Source organism: Vulpes lagopus, chromosome 7, assembly GCF_018345385.1.
Source record: "Vulpes lagopus strain Blue_001 chromosome 7, ASM1834538v1, whole genome shotgun sequence".
Taxonomy (NCBI): Eukaryota; Metazoa; Chordata; class Mammalia; order Carnivora; family Canidae; genus Vulpes; species Vulpes lagopus.
The window spans coordinates 53,104,118-53,124,637 of NC_054830.1; the positions used below are offsets into that span (position 1 = coordinate 53,104,118).

At 45.9% G+C, this 20,520-nt stretch overlaps 1 protein-coding gene across 6 annotated transcripts in view; it reads right to left on the reverse strand.

The window, feature by feature from the left end:
• Nucleotides 1-916: 916 nt before the first annotated feature.
• The window catches only part of NR2C2 (nuclear receptor subfamily 2 group C member 2), a 100,157-nt gene continuing 80,553 nt past the window's right edge, over nucleotides 917-20,520 (reverse strand). For all 6 annotated transcript variants that reach the window (XM_041762273.1, XM_041762278.1, XM_041762279.1 and 3 more), the window contains 7 exons: nucleotides 17,164-17,297; nucleotides 15,982-16,159; nucleotides 14,684-14,805; nucleotides 13,704-13,843; nucleotides 11,357-11,494; nucleotides 10,212-10,317; nucleotides 917-7,361 (listed from right to left, as the gene is read on the reverse strand). In XM_041762273.1, the coding sequence (XP_041618207.1) occupies nucleotides 7,187-7,361; nucleotides 10,212-10,317; nucleotides 11,357-11,494; nucleotides 13,704-13,843; nucleotides 14,684-14,805; nucleotides 15,982-16,159; nucleotides 17,164-17,297 (993 nt within the window). In that variant the 3' untranslated portion in view covers nucleotides 917-7,186. The remainder of the gene's footprint in view (nucleotides 7,362-10,211; nucleotides 10,318-11,356; nucleotides 11,495-13,703; nucleotides 13,844-14,683; nucleotides 14,806-15,981; nucleotides 16,160-17,163; nucleotides 17,298-20,520) is intronic.

Here is a 20,520-nt window from a genome sequence, read left to right on the forward strand (position 1 = left end):
CAGCTGACTGCAGCTGTCGCCTGCCCAGTTGCCAGGGCCTTGCGGAGAGTTCCTCCTTTGGTCTGTCTGCACGGCAGGTGGGCCAGTGCCCGGGAAGTGCCCTTCCTGCGAGAGCCCACAGGGTGTTCAGAAAGGTTGCTGAGCAGGAAGCAAGAGTGAGTCCTGTAGAGAGAAGCGTCTAGTGCCTGATGGGGGGGGGGGGGGGGGGGTTTGTTTGCAGACTTGAAATAAACACCACTAGGGGGCACTGTTGTCTCTTGAAGTCACTGTCTTCTAGGATGGGTTTAAAATTTATGTAAATGAAGGAAAAGGGACCCTTGGGTGGCTCAGTGATTGGGCGTCTGCCTTCGACTCAGGTTGTGATCCCGGGGTCCTGGGATCGAGTCCTGCATCGGGCTCCCCGCAGGGAGTCTGCTTCTCCCTCTGCCTGTGTCCTTCATGAATAAATAAATCTTAAAAAAACCCACAAACCTATCTGGTGCCTTTGGGTTCTGCCAAGAATCTGACTTTGGACCTCCGAATCCTCAGCAGTAAATGAGCGGTCACCTGACGTTCTTTCCAACTGCTGCAGCTTTAAGAACCCTTTCATTCTGGATCGTCCTTACGCTTATGGGCGGCATCTGCTGCCCTGCGGCCTGGCTCTGAGCATCTGTGTGGTCTGGCAACCCGGGGGTGCTCTGCTCCAGAACCAGCTGCCTGGCTTTCTGACCTCCACACCAAAGGGTGGTGCCCCTGGAAAAGGCTACACCTTTCCCACAAATGGGGTTTACAATCCGACCGGGCCAGCAACGTGGCCTCTGACCCCAAGGGTGCTTCCTCACCGTCTACCTGGGCTGAGCCAGTGTGGCGCCCCTGGGGGTCAGGCATTACTGGTATTATTATTAGAAGAAATGAGAAGATGCACATTAGTCTTTAACTCACTTTTTTAATAGTATAAACCTCATTTAGGTAGTAGTATTAAGCCACAACAATAATGCCACATTGAAACAGCATTTAATAAAATGCATAAAGCTAATTCATGCACTGCAATACTCTATATACAAACACAACAATGCAAATTCTTCTTCAAGACTGAAGACATTGATTATAAAATTCAGTTTAAAAAGAACATGCTATTTTTTAAATGCCATCACATAAACAAAGCTGATTTTAAGCTACAGCTTTCCACAGGTTTTAAACCTGGAATTAAAATGTAATGGCATAAACAGTATTTTTCTATATCGTGAAGGGCAGAAGTTACAGAAACGGTCCCACGAAAATCTAACACCCGAATTTTCCTTTAACATGTCTTTTAAAAGGGCTGGAAATGCAGCTAAATTTTAACAGAGAGGTCCAAACTGCAGGTAAAAACTATGTACTATGAAAAATGTGCAGCTTTTCAGTTATAAAACTAGTTGAACACTGGTTTACAAGAGAATGGGGAGAACGGAGACTGTAGAAAAATATTCCAGCACTTGAGTTGTATGTGGCGGCAGCATCTGAGTCCATGGATGCTCTGGTCGTTAAAATGGTAATTGAGTATATGTTCCTAAGACAAGCCATTTGTAACATAAAGTCTACTACTTTCAAATGTTATCCAAATATTAAGCTTTATCATAGTCTGTCAGTTGGTAAATGTCGCTGAACATTTTTTCCCAATGTTTATAGCATTTTTTTCTATGCTGTATGTATAAATATTGAGATACCAGAATATTTGGCTTCTGAACTGAAGGTATAGCTGGGCCTTAGATATATCTCAGGCATTCCCCACCCCTAACTGTTTTTAATTCAAAGTTTAATTATTCTTAGATTGCTGTTAAGATCCCCCACTCCCCCACCAAATGAGAATTTTTATTTTGAAGATTCATTTAGAGACTGTCAGGCTTCCTCTTATATTTTAACTGGAAAGCCACCTTCAATAATAGTGTGATTGTCGTGACAGGCGAGGACAGGGGCAAGGGTCAAATGCACACTGTTGGATGAGGCCAGGGAAGTAGCAGGAGCATTTTTCTTTTTTCATCCAATAGAGAGGAAGCTGAAGGCTAAGTGACCCACCGTCTCACAAAAGGCACTGAGTACTATGATCTCAATGAAGTGTTTTCAAACATTTCAGTAGCTTATTTAAAAAACAACCAAAAACTGAAACCAGAAAAGCTGTGGATTATGTGAGTTTTTGCAGCTGTCCAGGGACTCCCTTCAGCGGGCCCCGCTCACCAGGTCTGGAAGCAGCTACGCTGGGCCCTGGTTCCCGAGGGCCATGCCTCTGTTTAAAGCCCAATTACGGGGGAAAATCAACCAGGATAGATCTGGACAAGGACAATTTGGCATCTGTAGCTTTAAGGGCACAAATAGCCATATTAAAATGTCATTTTTATCTGAAAATTTTAAATCATTTTACAGAAAGAATTTACATTAGTGGGTTTTATTCACATGCTACAGTTAGAGAAGTAATTTAAAATTTGTAACTTCTACGCCAAAAGTTACCATATTCATGCTTATTTTAAAAGACTACTTGGTAGGCTTTTTTCAACTCGCATTAGAGATGGGAATCTGTTGAGTCACAGGGCAGCGCCCGCCTTTGCTAAGTCCAGAGCGAGCGTAGACCTGCGAGTCGGGGCCCCAGCACAGCCCCCGCCGAACCTCCGGACCACGTGACAGCGCGGGCCTGGGAAGGCGGACCGCTCCAAGCACCTCGTTCCTTCCAGTTAGGCCAACCAGGCACGTGGCAGCCGGCTAAAGATCCCCACCCAGTTTTCGACATTAGGATAAGTGGTCCTCTAGCTTTCGGGCCATGGTCCGAACCCAGAGAATACACAGCAACGTCCTCCTGTCCGGGCCTCTGCTGTCCAGCACCTGCCCTGGCACAGAGTGGAGGTTCTGCCTCGGTGGCCTTTCCCAGCCAGGCGCACCCAAGGGAAATTGGAGTCAAAATGGCAAATCCATCCTGCTGAGGGACCTTGGAACATCCGTATAGATTTACTTTAGCGACTCTATCATAGACTCTCTTTAAAACATAAGGAAACTTTGGATACATGGCTACATGTCTGTATACATAATATACATCTATGTACACATACACACACTATATACACTGTACATATATAGGATATAAACACATGTACATTCATTCAGTCATACAAGCCTATAAATCTGTACACGCACAATGCCGCTGAAGGGACCCCAGGGCTGGACACGCCAAGTGTGCACTGGCGGGAGGCACACGTGAGGATGTCCAGAACCCCGTGTACAAAAGACCCAAACCCTTTCTATCTCGATTAGGGCTTGGCTTTACAAATTTACATCAAAGTTAAGACATTTCAAAGAGCCGTACAATCTAGAGACTGGAAATGGGACAAAGGAGTATGTGGGCATCTGCCCTGCCTGCTCCGACCTTTCCAGGATCTAAAGGGCACTACCCCCCCTACCCCATCGCAGCTGGGAGAAAAGCAAACGTCTGAAGATGACACTTTTCATGGCCTAGACTTTGAGAAGGGTTGAAATGTTATCTACAGCTACCCCTGCACATGAGGCCCCTTCCGCGGACAAGTGGGCAACAAGCTCTGGACTGTGATTTGATCACGTCCTGGAATCTGAACCCACTGCAAAGGGCTGCTTGCTTGGCAGGCAGAGGGCAGGCTGGGGCAAGACTGCTCTACTGGAAACTCCCCCAAAGGATTAGGATGTGGGTCCCACCCCAGATTAAAAGCACTAGATATAGCCCTTCTAATTCTTAGCTCCCTGCCCCGGCTATCCCCAGAACAAGCAAAGCTGCTAAGTATGTACTGTGGCTGCAACCATGTGCTCCAGCAAGTATGCAGCCACTTATCTGGGAGCCCAAGAGAAGGTGCGCCCATTGCTCTCACCACAGCTGGTGGCAACTGCCTCAGAACAGAGTTCACATTTAATACTGACAAGCCAGAAAATGATCCCCCTGAGGGCATTTACATAACCTCTACAAGTGACTACACCTGAAATTAAATATAAAACCCCAAACAACAAAAGAACCCCAACCCCAGCTTCATGGCAGAAATTAGATAATAAATAACAGTAACCCCCCAAGAGACACACATACAAATCTCAAATCAGAAGGGTGGAATACCTGGGAAGTATCATTGGCTTGCGTAATTTGGACTTTTTCTAAGTCTCTTCCTGTCCGGTTTTACAATTCTATGTAATGACCTCCATAATTTTAATACCTAACATTATCTGAGACCCCTCTGGAAGAGCCCACGCCATCGAGCAGCAGTGGTGTGTACTGCTCTCCCTTTAGCCAGCGGACTTCCCCCGACAAGGGGGAAGGGCCAGGCTAGCAGAAGGGGCGTGTGTGCAGGCTGTGATGAAGAATCCGCTCTGGGCTCACTTCACTCACACTCCATGGGAAGAAGGCTGGCCTTACTTAACCAAATCTAGACTCCTAAGAACTACTACTAAGGGGTAAAAGCCTTGTGAAAGCTGAACCTCAGGATCTGCCTGGGATCCCGTTCAATTCAATTCTTGACTTTGGGCTTCTCTTAACCAATGTGACAAGACAGGATGGATGGAGCTGCTGTCAGAGGTGTGAAATGCTTTGGGGCAGCAAGAAATCAGCTTGTGTGAACATGATCCTTAGGGAAGAGGTTACTTCAGAGTAAGGCCGAGAGGATCTGGGAAACTAATGAGTGTTTAAGGCCCCAAAAGGTCTGCTGCAATCAGCCACCACCAGTGAAGGGACGCAAGGGGAACGAATGGGTCAGAATCAATGACCCTCCAAGCTAAATCGATTTTTCTCTGGGGCTGTCCTGCCAGAATGCAGCACTCACTCGCCAGAATGTTGAGTGTTCTTGCTGGTTATCACCTCTACCCCAAAACCCTTTAGCAGTGTTGTTGGGACCCCAGTTGAGGTCTTGGCTTAGCTGTCCCCATACCTGAAAGGCCACCTTGAGTCTACCAGCTGAATGGACACACCACTCTCAGGGCCACCCCCAGGAATGAGGGCTGGGCCTTTCCTGCAACACCCAGATCTGGGAGATACGACATAGCATGTATCCCCAGGGACCTGCTATGTGATCTACAGACATGCTTACATTAAAAAAAATAAAAAGAACAGGAAAGAGGCAACTTGCTATGTAAGATGCATAAACACAGTTAAAACTACCTCCTGCTAAAATCCTTCATGAGCAGAAATGAAACAGACCTGCCCTAACTCTGTTGTCTTGGCTTTTTTTTTCTCCTCTCTTAATTTTGAAATTTAAATCACTTTGAAGTCAGAAAACCAAAAATTTAAGCTGGCAAAATTAAATTCTTTCCATCATTTTATAACGGGCACCCCTATTGTGTCCAAAATTTGCTTCCAAGACATGGACTATAAATAATATGCTTAAATCCAAACAGGAATTTAGAAGCTGGAGATACTGTCCCTGCTTAATTCCCACTAACGACTTTCACCAAGTGCTGTTGACACTTCAGCACAGAGCAGTCTGTTCTGTCATAAGCCAGGGGCCGGCTGGCTACCTACAGGGCCCTGACAAGGGCCTGGGCCAGACCAGGGGGGGTGCCTGTGAGCAGGGCAAGTGCACCAGGGTCTCTGTGGGTGCCATCTGATGAGAAGGTCTGGGAGATGCAAAATTAACTCGAGCCATGTTCCCTTAATCTGGGTTTGCACCGAGGAAACCAAGAGTTCCTGACCTGGTCTTGGACAGGCCACTTCACTCAAGCAGGAAATGCCTGCTGCTTACACCCTTAGGAATTTATGGTGCTCTTCTCTAGACAGAACTTCCTTATGACTGCCTTCTGTTCTTGTAACGATGGTCGCTTTAGATTAAGAGAAAGAAGGTAACTGGGGAGTTAAGGTTTTTTTTTTTTCATTTTTTTTTTTCTTAAGGAGCAGGTGGCCTGCTTCTGCATCTATCACCTAAAATGCTCCCAGGTTCCTTGCTGGCACACACCTGGGGAAATCAAAGTGCATGGTGTACCAGTACTATTCAAAGACTTGCCACCAGAAATGCGGAGTATGGAGACACTTTGGAAAACCCTTACACTTGAGGTCAACAGAGAAACCCTCCATCCAGCCATACGGCCACCGCCGCCACCCTGCCAGGCAGCAAAATCCTGTACCCCTCCCCACTCCCCACCCTGAATCACCTCCAGGCTCAAGTGAACCGCAGGAATACAGGCCCTTCTCTAAGGGACGTTCGGAATGGGAACCCCTGAGAAGGGAACCTTTGTATTCCTCCAACTGAACAAGCAACTGCCCCAGACTGCATTCCGGAATTGCTATCGGGTTCAAAATGCCCACCTTGCACTGTTTAGTCAGAGGCTCTGTCTGCCGTGAGGGGTGGAGGTGATGTGGGGACGTTTTCGGTTGCCACAGGAAGTGGCAGTTAAGGTCTGACTGGCTGCAATCCAATTCTGAGAACCAGTCACGAGAAGAGAGCCCCAGGTTTGGGGGAGTCTGCAGAGGCCAGTCACAGACTAGAACCAGAGCTCAGCGAGCCTGACAAGCATCATCAGCTCAATAGCTGAGGAAGCTTCCGGTTTAGGTCACCACCAACTGTGCTTCCACACTCCCACTTACTGCATGATACACATGAGCCACATTTTCATTCGCTCATCGGAATTTAGTTCAACACCACCAATGTGTGCATACAATTAGGAATGATGCCATCTTTTCTTAAACATAAATGATTGTCTCCTGTACCCTAGTGCGTTTTCACAGAAATTATTAGCATTTCAGCAAAAGACATATACAGTTTTCCATTTGTCCTGCCCATAGGCAAGATGTTGCTAACATTACGCATTGATAAGAAGTGCTTAGAAAGTGCTAATATTATTACCCTGGTAATTAGTAGCTATTAATTCCAAGGACATTTTTAATATATATACACACATACTGTTCTCTTAGGTTCTTTTAGTTTTGTTTAATACTAGTCTCTGACATTATAAAACTCTGTTTTTTGCCCTTTGAGAATTTCTAAATTTTACAAATTGGGTTAAAAGATTGTTCCAAAATCTGCTTCATCAAAAGGCATTAAAACATTTCTTATGGCAGGAAAGGATCCTACTAGTCTTTTAGTTGCTATTGTTTGGGATTAACAGATAAGAAGAAACCAGGTAGGAAATGGCTAACATACTGGAAATATTTGCACATACCAAAATACCACTACTTTTTCTCTGTATCTGAGCGGTCCTGGGAGGATCCTTTTGCTTCTCGGCAGGTGTGTGGTGCGCACTATAGACTGGCTCCGGTGATTTGGCCGTTATACTCTGCTGTCTCCATCTTGAGGATGTAGGGGATTATGCTGTCTATCGACACATTGCCAATGAGACCAGTAAAAAAAAGTTCTTCTGTTATGTTGGAGCTCATCAGCCTGAGTGCCGGCAGGCGAACGAGAATCCGGGCCAATCTGTAAAAGGGAGGGTCCTTAGAGAAAGGGGATTCACTGCCCTTCAAGACTTCTCCCAGGGCAGGCTCCCAGGACTCTGACTGCACTGCTTGGAATTAAACCAAACAGACCTATGATCTATCCCCTGGATTTCAGATTTCAAGAGTTTCTCTTGTAGGAATTTACCATGAGGGGGAAAAAAAATACACACACAACAAAAACCTAAGAACAAAGATGTTTGTACACGTTTCCTTCAATGTTTTTCCCACCCCCACCAAAAAAGAAATAAAGTATGGTGTGTCTCCATATAAAATATCACTATATACCCACTAAAAAGTATAAAAAAAGATCTCTTTTCAGTTAAGGAAAAAAGTCCATGATGTACAGCTGAATAAAAGCAGAATGGAAAACAGCAAGTACAGCACAGCCTCATTTGTGTACATTTATTTGTGTGACAAGCAAAGTATTCGGAAGGATGTTCAAAACGAGAATGGTTGTCCTCTGGATTTGGGGACTTAGAGTGCTTTTATTTATTAAAACTTCTTCTGTATTACCCTAATTCATAGTGTTTGTACAGCATTATAATTAAAAAATCAAAAATAAAGCAAAAAAATTGTCTTCATTTTGAAAACACCCTGGGTGGGCACACTGTGACATTGTCCTGGTAGGCCACTGACACTGTACTTGAAGCATGTGACTGGCCATTCCATAGCCACTGCAGAGCCACGTGTGCAAGGATGCTCACTGCGGTGCCAGCCCCATCTGGAAACAACCTACATTTTCATCAGTAGGAAAGTGTTAAAGAAATTACAGCATCTCCTTAGCCACAGAAAATGAAGTATGCTCAGTTGAACATTGAATGAAAAAAGGGTTACAAAACCTTACTTTGTATTTTATGATTCCAATTACACAATATAAAAAAATTTCTGGAAGGAAATGCATAAAACATTAACAGGTATCTATGAACAGGTATTTATAGGGGCTTAAAAGTTTTCATTTTACTTTCCAGAATGTTCTAATTTTCTTCTACAGTGAACATTGTTATTTTTAAAAAGAGGATATATATTATGCAAGCAGCATTCCAGTACCATCATCCATTTGCCCAGCCACCATGAGTCTTGCAAGGACACACAAAGGTGTAATGGGACACCACCACAGACCACGAGGGGGCGGGCAGGCTGAAGGGTCTTGGGATGCCAGCAGGTAAATCAGGGAGGACTTCTGGGGGGTGGAGTGGGGCAGTGGCAGTCCCAGGTCAGCTGGCCTTTAGATTTAGAGGCTGGCTGAGGTTTCTCCCAGCAGAGATATGAACAATGGGGAGGGATGGGAAGGTGTCCCAGGAGGAGCAAATACTATGAGAAAAGGCATAAAGATGGGAAAGAGTAAGATAATGAATGCAGAAACAGAGGACAGCCATCCTAGGGCTTTTTATGGGGAACTGTCTTTGAGTGAGTTTCTAAGTCTCATAAGAAAGCCTCTCTTCTCTCATTTTTGGCCCCAAATTGCTTGGCTGGCCGCCCCCTCTATCCCTGGGTCCCTGACTGCATTTTTTCAGAAACACCTACTTTCAAAGGCCAGAGAGTTGCTGTAGTCAAGATGATGCTAGTGTGCTGTGGCTCTGCCAGCAGCCCCCAGAGGAGCATTTCCAGGCTCTTCTGACCATGGGCACTGGGTGCGAGTAGGCCCATGGCTTCCTTAGGTGACAGCTTGCCCGCAAGCTGGATGTATGAACTCTGGGTGTGGCTGCATTATTGGCAGTCCCATTCCCTATGTCCTGAGAATGGAATTACTTAAGATTCATGGTGAGGTTTTTAGAAATTCCAGGAGAAAGTGGATCCTGCTTTGGCAAAAGGTGTGTCTGGGCCATGGGGTTGTGTCTAAAGCACAGGAGGTTCTCTGCCAGCAGGGGCAGCCACAGGATGCCTCCCTTCCCCGTGCTCGTCCCACCACAGAAATGGTCCTCCTGGGGCCTGGGGCATTTTCATTCCATGGGGCACCTACAGACTGTCTGTGAAGGTGACACAAATTGAGGAAAGTGCTGCCATGTATCTTCTTGGTCAGTTTTGCTCAAGTGTTTAAGGGGGCAGGGCAGGGAAGGAAATATTTTGCCTGACATGACTTTAGTAATTCATGTAGCTTCTAGTGGGTTGAAGCGGTCATGATCAGAGAGCTCCTCCACTCCTTGGCTGGAAAGCCTGCCAGGCAGTCTGTCCTATTTGAGAACCACCTTCCTGTCCAGATTTGGATGAGAAAGGCTCATATAGACACAAATACATGTATTTGCTGCCCAACCGTTATAAGTAATACAAATTAACTTGTACTGTTTATATCTCTGCTGAGAGAAACCTCAGCCAGCCTCTAAAGTCCCACATAAAGGGATTTAAAGAAAATCAGTTTATCTGAGAGCAAACTTACTATTTTCTGTAACCCACTCACTCCTCTGTAGAGGTCAGGTTTGGTTTCTGTCAATGAATACTCTTCTATCACGTATGCTAGCTCTACCTCTTTAGTGGATGTAGGCCAGAAGGCCAGAGCTGCTCTTCTGGACGAGGGGAGGCCCCACGAGAATTGCCCCTCTGTATACAACGTTAGCCCCAGAGCAGCGATCAGGCCCCATCGTGTTACAGAAGAGCACCCCAAGGTCTCGGTCGCAGTTTACCCAGCAACACTGGAATTACCCAGGATTCCTGACTCTCCCACCTAGCACTTTCCACACTGCTACCATCCACACAATGCAGGCATTAGAGTGTGATCAGAAGGAGGCTCTAGCAGGCTGCCAGAGGCAGGAAGGCTGACATTTCTATCTGCGACTGCACATCCAGCCGCACTCCTTCATGCCCCACAGCCAGAGCGTGTATCTGTGTGCCTCACCGGTAGGTGTCTTCTGAGTAGGTTTTCTGAACATAGTCCTGCAATTCCATCTGTGCCTTTTCTTGGAATTTTTCAATCTGGCTTGTGCTGGTCAAACCTGGATGATCTGAAAAGAGAAAAGCACCCCCAAATTGCCCTGTGTGTTGGGAAAGCCTCACTTGCAGACTTCCCAAGTACTGATTTTACGATAAGCCTCTGACCAATTTCTCAAGTACGATACAGACTGAGCCCTGAATGGGGCTCTAGGGTGGCTATTACTCCTAAAATACGGGCTTCTGCTCTGTGCATTCTGCTAAGGCCTGAAGGTTCCCAGGACCGGGTGGGGCTCCTGAGTGGTCACAGCAGCCTCAGCAGCCCCATTTGGCGTGGATCTGGACACCTACCATTCTAGAAAACAGAAATTTTGGAACTATCCCGAGATTAGAAATGATCATTTACTTTCTATGTATTTAATCACATCATCTCTCCCATTTTTATTAGCTGCTTTTATTAGTTCATCAGGGGATCCCTGGGGAGGAAGGGAGGGTAAACTATGGAGGTCAGGACAACAGGCAGCCTAAGTGAGCTCTCTGGAGGCTGAGAGAGAACAGCTGACGGGGGGCTGCATGGCCAGCCGGACAGTCCTGCTGCCTCTTCTCTAGCTGCTGCCCCACAAGGACAGGTAAACTCGTGCACTTTTCCTCTGTGCTGGAGGACCTATGCTAACACCATCTGACACTGGCAAAAGGGAAAGCAAAAGAAATGAAAACAAAACAAAAAAAGGACGTTGGATGGTAGTATACTTCATGCTGTATGCCAAAGTCTTATTTGGCCAATGGTTTAAATTAGAATATTTAAATTAGAATATTTAATATTCTATTAAATATTTAAATATTTAATATTTAAATTAGAATAGAATAAACCTATTCAACATACGAAGTCACCAGGCACCATGTCATCAGTCTTTGAGACCGTGAAGGCAACAATTTAAAAGACTGTCTATGTTTATGTTAGCTAGCAAAGCACACCTAGTAGGAGAACATTCGGTCACATACAATCTGGCAGGGCTCTTTCTACACAGCTGACAACTTGACAATACGTTCATGTTTAGAAATATCAGTAGACACAGGCGGCAAACTGTTGTGAGTCACCACCACATATCTTACCGGGGCTAAAGAGAACTATAGCTTTAAGGTATGCATACTCATAGCCGTCTATATCCAGCTTGGCCATACTGTTACAGAACTCCTGAAGCTTCCAGATGTGCTCCATAACTTGCTTTATCCGGTCTCCAGAAAGTTTATCTAGAAAGCAACATCACAGATGCTCTGAGAAAGGCTGGTAAGAATAGTAACACAAGCTTCTTTGAGGCAACACAGGTTGAAAGAGAAACTTTCATTTTTTAATGGAAAAACTGTTACTTTAAGATGGTTACGAGCCCCATTTTCCAGGTGAAGGTGAAGTGACAAGATACCCAAATGCCACTCTGCTGTATGTTATGTCTCAGGAACAAAGCCCTGGACCTTTGAGTCTCCCGGGCCTCATCTTGGGTAGGGTCTATAGATACAATCTGGGAATTCCTTTTATTCTGTGCTTAAGACCCACAAGTCAGTTCTTACCAGCGCCCAGGTTCTCTAAGTCTCTGCAGGCATTTAATAAAGGTTTATGGGCCTGTCCATTAAATGCTGACATTTTTTAGTTGTGAAAACAATTTTCTATGTTATCTGATTTAATCTTCCTGACAATATTTGCTGAAAGTATTATCACACTCAGTTAAAGGATAATTAAAGGGCACCTGGGTGCCTCAGTTGGTTAAGCATCCAATTCTTGATTTCAGCTCAGGTCAGGACTTCAAGGGTCATGAGATTGAGCCCAGCGTGGAGCCTGCTTGAGATTCTTCTCTCTCTCTCTCTCTCTCAAAATAAATAAATAAAGATAACTAATCTTCATTTGTGAACATATCTAACTTAAATGCAACAAAATGTTACAGGGTTTAAAGGCGCAATTAGAGAAACAAAGGTGTGACTAGGTCACTCAATCCCTAGATAATCAAACATCTTGAATGCCTACTTAAAAGTGCAGCTCAACTGCAATTCAGCGTCAACTGCAGATTTTCTGTATTAGTCCTGAGTCCCAGGCATGCTCCCTTAAGACAGTGTCTTTGGTGCACTATATGTAAACCATGTGGAGAGATGCAGTCTCCTGATCCTGACATAGCTGGGAATGGACCACCAAATGTTAGATGGCTGCCACAAATCTTTCTAGAAGAGAGTCACTAGTTAATTCATGAAGACAAAGGGCGAAGCAACGGTATCCTGGACCAGGGGTCTGCGTGACCTGGGTTTGTGCCCAGCTCTTCTTGCTAGGGCAGGGACCTTACTGCAGTAACAGTCTCTCTAGGGTTGTGAGAATCTATTACATGGGAAAGGGTAACCGTTGTGAGGACAGAAAATACATACGTAGGTCTCTGCCCCCTGGTTCCTGTCACAGAGCTCTTGAAGCCCTTGTAAATTCTTACATGTTAAGAGCACTAAGAGCATTTTTTGTTCCATTGATGTGACTTTGGGTGGGACCCCTAATGTCCCCTGGAAAGACTAACGTGTGCTCACAAGCTTGGAATTCCCACCCCCACCCTTCATCCTTTAGAGAGGGAAGAAGGGCTAGAAACGGAGTCAGTAACTGCTCATGCTTACATGAGGAAGTATTTATATAATCTCAATGTATGGAGTTCAGAGAGCTTTCAGGTTAGTGAACGGATGCACACTGGAAGGGCTAAGCACCCCCCAGATCCACAGGGACAGGAGTTCCTGTGTTTGAGGCTCTCCTAGACCTCATCCTGTATCTCTCTTCACCTGGCTATTCATCTGCCTCTTTTATCCTTGAGTTGTCAACCGCACTAGTGAATTAGTCCAAGCTAAGGTTTACTGCAACGTCCAGTCTACAGCAAGTTGGTCAGAAGCACAGGGGATAGCCTGGACTTGCACATGGTGTTGTGGGGGAGGGTCTTGTGGGACTGACCCTTTAACCTGTGGGATGTGACACTATGTCTGACAGGGTCCTAACTGACTCAGGGAATTGCCTGTTGTGCATCACACCCCCTTGGTGACCACAAGTGTCAGACGCACTGAATGAGTAGTAAGGGACACATGCAGAGAAGAGAAACACAAGAGGGAAAGACCTGGGTTTTTCTTATACCCATGCAAGTGAAAAACTAGTTTTTTTCCATTTATACCTGTCCATCAAGATGAAAGTATAGACTATATTGATTGTTCTGAAAACATCACTAAGTATGTATCAGGAAGTTGGCAACTTTTTCAATTATCTTTTTTTCCCTCCTCTTTCATACTCCTTATATGAAAAGAAGACAGTGAGGCAGGAAACTGAAACGTTCTCACTGGTCTCATACGATTTAGGAGTTAAGAGTGTCCTCAGCCTGTGGGAGCTGTGGGACACAGGCGCCAGCCTGAACTGAGCACACACCCCTCCTCTCCCCTCCCTTCCCCACAGGCCTACCTTCCTGGATGCTGTTCTGTAGGTGGTTGACAATGGCCGCCAGGATGGTAGAGAGGCTCATGACCTGGGCACACTGGGCCAGGCCCAGAGTGAAGAGCTCATTCCAGCAGGCCCGCACCAGGCTGGTGTTGCAGTCCTGCCTGGGGGAACAGAGGGTGGGGGGTGTGGGTGCCTGCCTGCTGACACTCCCCAGGCCCCAGTGCACCTCAAACCAGGTATCCAACAGGTATTTCCAACAGGTATTTCTTGAAGGTCTACGGTATGTCTGGGATCATCCTTCAAAAACACTACTGTCTGTGAAGCTCTTCACTAAAGACCCTCTGAGAATATACTGTGCTCTAAACAAAGACACTTAAGACTTTGGTAATGAGAAATCTAAATGACTGTGACTAAAGTGTCACCTCCTACAGCCTCCTAAATCCTCAGTGGCCCTGGCGTGGCTGTCAAGGCGACATAGTGACTTGAGCTCTAGGAGCGGAGTGTGGACTCTAAAGGGCATGGGAGATACACCTGCACCTACGCTCGAGAACCAAGGGCTGGCAAACCTTAGGACGAGCTAGCCCTGGAGCACGGAGGGAGGGGCCAGCCAAGGCAGCATGTAGCCCTGCCCTGAAGGAGTTATGCTCAAGACAGTGTGGTTGACGCACTGCAAACTGTAAGACCTTATCTGAGAAGCCCCCAGATGTGACCTCTCTGTACTTGTCTCTCTACTTGACTACTGTGTTCTATTCCACTCCATCCCTGGCTCTTATCACCAAGTCCTCAGCCTATGGAGAATGACTGATAAAAATTTGAGGAGCATCAAAGCACTGGCAACCACGGTCCTCTGCTAGTAGTCCACTGGGTATATTTACTAAGAAAATCAGGATCACTGGAATAAACTAGAATAAACTAGAAGGGCACTCAGGTATCTTCCAGGCCATTCCTAATGAGGGGAAGGCTCTTGCCAAAGGATACACGCAGAGAAAAAGGTCACTTACCCAAGTGCCTGAAAGGCTGGGATTGACCTGGCCCAGTGCATGGAGAGGAAAAGCAGGCGGGATGCTGACTCACAGATGTAGTGCACATTGAGGTACTCTGGCATTGGGCTGGGCATGGTGAGCTGGAGAAGAGGAGGCACACAGCACAGGAGGTGACGGAGAGACAGGGCATGGCTCTGTCAACATGAACTGCGGTCATGTCTCAACAACTGTGAAAGACTGAATTGTGATGATCCCTGATGAAGCTCCTGTGCAGACCTATCCTTATGAAGCCTGTGTCTTCTGCAGCGGGGGGCTGGCACCAACTCCCCATGGTCTCTTGCCAGGTAAACTAGGGTCTGATGGCCTGTGGAATGTGGTCGATGATGGCGACCTCCCAGCTCACTTATATAAAGACATACTTTTCAACTCATGCCTCAACTAAATTGGTATTTGTTCTAAGACAATTCCATTTTGAGCCACAGGTTAAAATCTAAATGAAATCAGGAACAGGTGTCAACTTCATAGTTAAGAGGCATTTGGTTGGTGGCCTCGGGGTAATAGTGAGTGAGAGATGAGGAGAAGCCGATGTGGTGGGAGGATGAGATGCCACCATCAGAATGTTCAGAGCTCTAGGCTCCAGAGCTCCAAGTCCAGAAGGGGAATTAATGCCGTTCATGCTGGAATCCCACTGGTGACCTATATTCTTGGCACTGGTAACCAGTGTTTGCCTGGTAACCCAGGCTTTCTAAGTGACTGGTCAGGCCTCTCTAGTAAAGAACACATGGGGAACAGGAAGACACAACACAGTCAGTAGCCCTAGAAACTGAGGGCTTTGGGGACCCTGAGAGTGCCCTCTGGAAGTGAGGCCAGTGAAGGAGGCTGTGGGCCAGACAAATAGCCTTCTTCAAGGAGATAGGAGCTCTATTTTCTGTGGCTCGAGAAAACAGGTGGTCAGGACCAAGCTTAGGAACGAGGGCTGGCTGGCTGCCTGCTGGAGCACACGAAGGTACCTGCCTGAGCCTATGCTGAAGCCAGGCCACCCGAGAAAGCAGAAGAGGCAGAGGAGCCCACTAAAAGCCCTCACTGGGCAGCACCATGTCAGCCCATCCCGGCAAGGATAGGCCATACTGGCTTCAGGACAAGTTACCTTCAGAGCCAAAACACTGTGAGCAAAACATGAGTGACAATGCTTTCTAATGAGAATACTGTTCTGGAATACAAGATCCAGGTCAAAAGCCAACAACATGAAAATGAGCTCCCTGCAAGATTTGTTTCAAACTGCAGACCAGGGATACGGTTTACCTAAACCCACTCACCTTAAATGTGACATGAGTGTCTGAGAGGAGGGGACCTTCGACCTCGATGATGGGTGTGGACTGGTCTCTGCTGATGACGTGAATGCCTCCTCCTCCACTGGCGTCTATTCCATCTGCCAGGCTTGGAGGGGAGGAGCTGTCTGTGGTATTAAGTGCTTTAGCTAAGGTATCAAATGCCCTGTGAGCAAAAATGAAGCAGGCAGAGTTGTGAATCCACAGCTTTTAGGAGGAAGAGAACTTTAGTTGAGACATAATCTAGAAAAACAATGTGATGGGGAAAAGATCATTAAATTCTACCTGCTAGGGGAAGGCATGACAACCAGAGCTTCTGTGTATGGTTAACACATCATCATGGGCACTAAGTTATATATTATTTATTTTCACACATAATTCCTATTTTTCACAACTACTCTCCAACGTAGAATCCTCTCCATTTTACAGACATGAAAGCTGAGGCTTAGAGATGCTCAAAAACTTTTCCAAGACCAATCACCCACTATGCAGTGGAACCAGAACTCCACCCAACTCGAATCCCATTCTCTTTCCATTAGATCTAGACCTTAATTTTGCTATCAGACCACAAGAGAGCATGAGGACCAGGGCATTCGTGTGGCCTCCAGCTGTGCATCTGCCCAGCCTGGCAAGATGGGCGGGAGTGGCCAGTCCCATAGGGAAGAAGCAAACACAAGAGCCAGGCTGTGGGAGAAGAAACATCTTCTACCGCCAGTTACGGACATCTGGGACCAGCTAAATCTGTCTCTCAGTGACACCCTGATGGACTCAAGCTCTAGACTACCTGGAAAAAACATACATGAGAAAAAGAAGCTAAAACAGAAGTGGGAAAGGGGATGGACTATTAATAATTAGTCCAAATTACCAAAGACTGATACAAGTAACACCTGTCTTCTGAAGGGTTTTCCATGCTTCCACTGAGTCACTCCATTTCCCTTTTCATTGTTTGGAATGAAAAACAGTTTTGATTGTTTAATATCATGTAATATAAGAGGGTCCATGTTCCCACAGTTAAAATGTGAAAGACGACAGATGTGCAAGAACACTGTGACAATTTTACAAGCCTTGATTAAATACAGGGTGGGTGTCAAAATGCTGACACCTGCCCCCACACAGCAGGAACTGAGTGTGCACATCAGTGGGGGAGCCTCCGCGCTCATGGCATCGTACCGAGTAATCTCACTCGCAGACTGGTCCTCTGGCTGCATTTCCGAAGCATCACCATTGTTAAGGGATTCACTTAAGTTGGCGAGGGACGTTACTACATTGGCCAGTGTGCCCAGAGCTCCCTGGCTTGTTTCAGCCTATTAAACAAAAAATAAGAACATTACGAATGAACACAAACACACACCCGAAAGACTCGCAGGCCAATGGCAGTATAAAATTAGTTTAAAAACAGCTTCTATGGGGCATGACCTCAATAGAGCAGCAGGAGGGAGATCTTTTTGGCGATGGAGTTCTGGGTCTTGATTGTGGTGGTTATATAAATATACATGTAATAAGGTAACAGAACAAAAGCAGACAAACTGGACACCACCAAAATTTAAACTCTTGTGCTGGCTCATGGTGGCTCAGTTGGTGGGATGTGAGACTCTCGATCTTGGGGTTTTGAGCCCCATGCTGGGTGGAGAGGTGATTTAAAAATAAAATCTTAAAAAAAAAAAAAAGGCTATTAAGAAAGTGAAATGACAACCCATAGAATAAGAAGTATTTGCAAATCATACATCTCAATAATGGCTTAGTAGCAGGAATATTTAGCCAGTTCTTTAGATAAAGAACTCTTACAGCTCAATAATAAAAAGACAAGTCAGTTTAAAAAAGTGGCCAAAAAGCACATGGAAGGATGTTCAACATCACTGGAAATGCAAATCAAAACCACAGTGAGATACCACCTCACACCCAACAGGATGGTTATAATAAAAAAGACAGATAGTAACAGGGGTTGGGAGGATGTGGAAAAACTGGACCCTCACACACTGCAGGTGGGGATGTGAAATGGTGCAGCCTCTGGTGGAAAAGTCTGGCAGCTCCTCAAAAGTTTGAACGTAGAGTTACCACATGACCAGTCACTCCACTCCTAGGTACATAATGTAAGAGAAACTGAAACATATGTCCACAAAAAAATTGGTACCCAAATGTTCATAGCAGGACTATTAATAATAGAAAATAGAAACAACTCGGGCAGCCTGGGTGGCTCAGCGGTTTAGCATCGCCTTTGGCCTAGGGTGTGATCCTGGAGACCCAAGATCAAGTCCCACGTCAGGCTCCCTGCATGGAGCCTGCTTCTCCCTTTGCCTGTGTCTCTGCCTCTCTCTGTCTCTCATGAATAAATAAAATCTTAAAAAAAAAAAAAAGAAAATAGAAACAACTCAAATTCACTTAAGTTGGCGAGGGAGATTACTACATTGGTGATATGGTGATAACTCGATAAATAAAATGTGGTCCAGCCATTCGATGCCTTAGTCTCTGGCAATAAAAAGGAATGAAGTGCTGACACATGCCACAACTGGATGAACCTCGAAAACATTAGTTAAGAGAAAGAAGCCAGTCACAAAAAGCCACAGATTGTATGATTCCCTTTATAAGAAATGTCCAGAATTGACAAAATCAGTCATAAAGTAGAGTAGCAGCTGGCAGGGGCTGGAGTAGGGGGAGGGAGAAGTGACTGCTTAATGGGTGCAAGGTTTCTTTTTGGGGTGATGAAATGTTCTGGAATCAGGTAGTGGTGATGGTTGTACAACCTTGGAAATGTACTAAGACCACTGCTGTACACTGAAAGAGTGGTTTTCTGGTATGTGAATTATATCTCAACTTTTAAAAAAAGGGAAGAAAGCCAAAGACATACTCAAACAAATAATCCAAGACAGGTAAACACAAATATCTGTTGTGTCTGGATCACAAAAGTGAAAAACTAGAATCGTGGAAAAGATCCTAAGCAGAGCACTGCTTCATAAATCACAGAACCACTACATAACAGAGTATCCTGCAACTGCTGAAAGATGCAGGCCATCATGACAGAGAGATGAGAATGAGAAAACGAGAGTGGAAGTGAGAAAAGAAAAAGACCAGCCTGTCTGCACCACACGGGGGTCGTGGCCTTTTACACTGTGCTGCAGGCCTGCTGGGTAAGCAGATGGGGGTGACTGGGTACAGGGGACATGGGATCTCTGTATTTAGCCAGAGTACATGGTTTTGAATTTTATTTTAAAATAGGTTTACAGGGATCCCTGGGTGGCGCAGCGGTTTGGCGCCTGCCTTTGACCCAGGGCGCGATCCTGGAGACCCGGGATCGAATCCCACGTCAGGCTCCCAGTGCATGGAGCCTGCTTCTCCCTCTGCCTGTGTCTCTGCCTCTCTGTCTGTCTCTCTGTGACTATCATAAATAAATAAAAATTAAAAAAAAAAAATAAAATAAAATAGGTTTACAGTGACGCCTGGGTGGCTCAGTGGTTAAGCATCTGCCTTCGGCCCAAGGCGTGATCCTGGAATCCTGGGATCGAGTCCCACATTGGGCTCCCTACATGAAGCCTTCTTCTCTTTCATAAATAAGTAAAGTCTATGTCTATAGTCTGCTTTTCATGAAAAATTCCTGGGGTGGGTATGGTCACTTCCACATCACAGAGGAAGGAACAGGGTGGGAGCACGGATCTGACTCTGCAGCTTTCTCTTCGCTACTTAAATACTACCCAGTTTTTGTGTCCCTTCTCTTCCATCCAGTGACCATGACTAACTCCTCCTGTACTGAGTGTTCACTGTATGCTGCATGTTTTCTAACAGGGACTTACTCATGTTCCCCAGCATCCCCATGTGGTGGTGCTGAGGGAAGCACAGATGCAGGAAAGAGGGCACACGGCTACCAAGAGCAGTGCTGGGCTCGAGACCCAGGACCAGCAGACTCTGCAGTCTCTTGGTTCTTATTCTCACAGTGTCTGCATGGCCGACACAACAGAACAGCTGCTGTGAAATCCTTTGGTTATCAGATTATTTGGGCCTTAGTTTCAGGATTCTGGTTTCTCTCCACCCCACTACACCTCCAAAGCTGTCCGGAATGTCTACTGGGTGACAGCAGCAAGCCAGGTATGATTCCCATATAGCACACAGCACCAGGCCCCACAGACAGGTAGCACAAGGCCAGCGTAAGGACCACAGGTTGGAGGGCAACTTTTGGTGCCAGCCAACAGCTCTCACTGCTGCCTTTCTTTCCCCAAGAGAGGATGTTCCTAATGTACCAAGTGGGCAAAGCAATGTGCACGTGAAAAGACAGGAAGGAAGCCTGCAAATAGTGCAGCTCTGGCTCTTAGAGCAGTAGCTATGCCAGCACTTGGTTACCAAGTTGCTTCTTTCAGACCATAGCTTACTACTACTTCACCATTATTGGGTTACATCAGGAACAAGATGAGAAATATAATCAATTTCCTTGCCTGGATAAAACCCTTCTCTCCTTAGTTATCTTCACAGGGCTTAGCCAGCTCTCTCTCTCCTGGATTGACAAATACCTTTGTTCACAACAAGTTAAATTCCCTATGG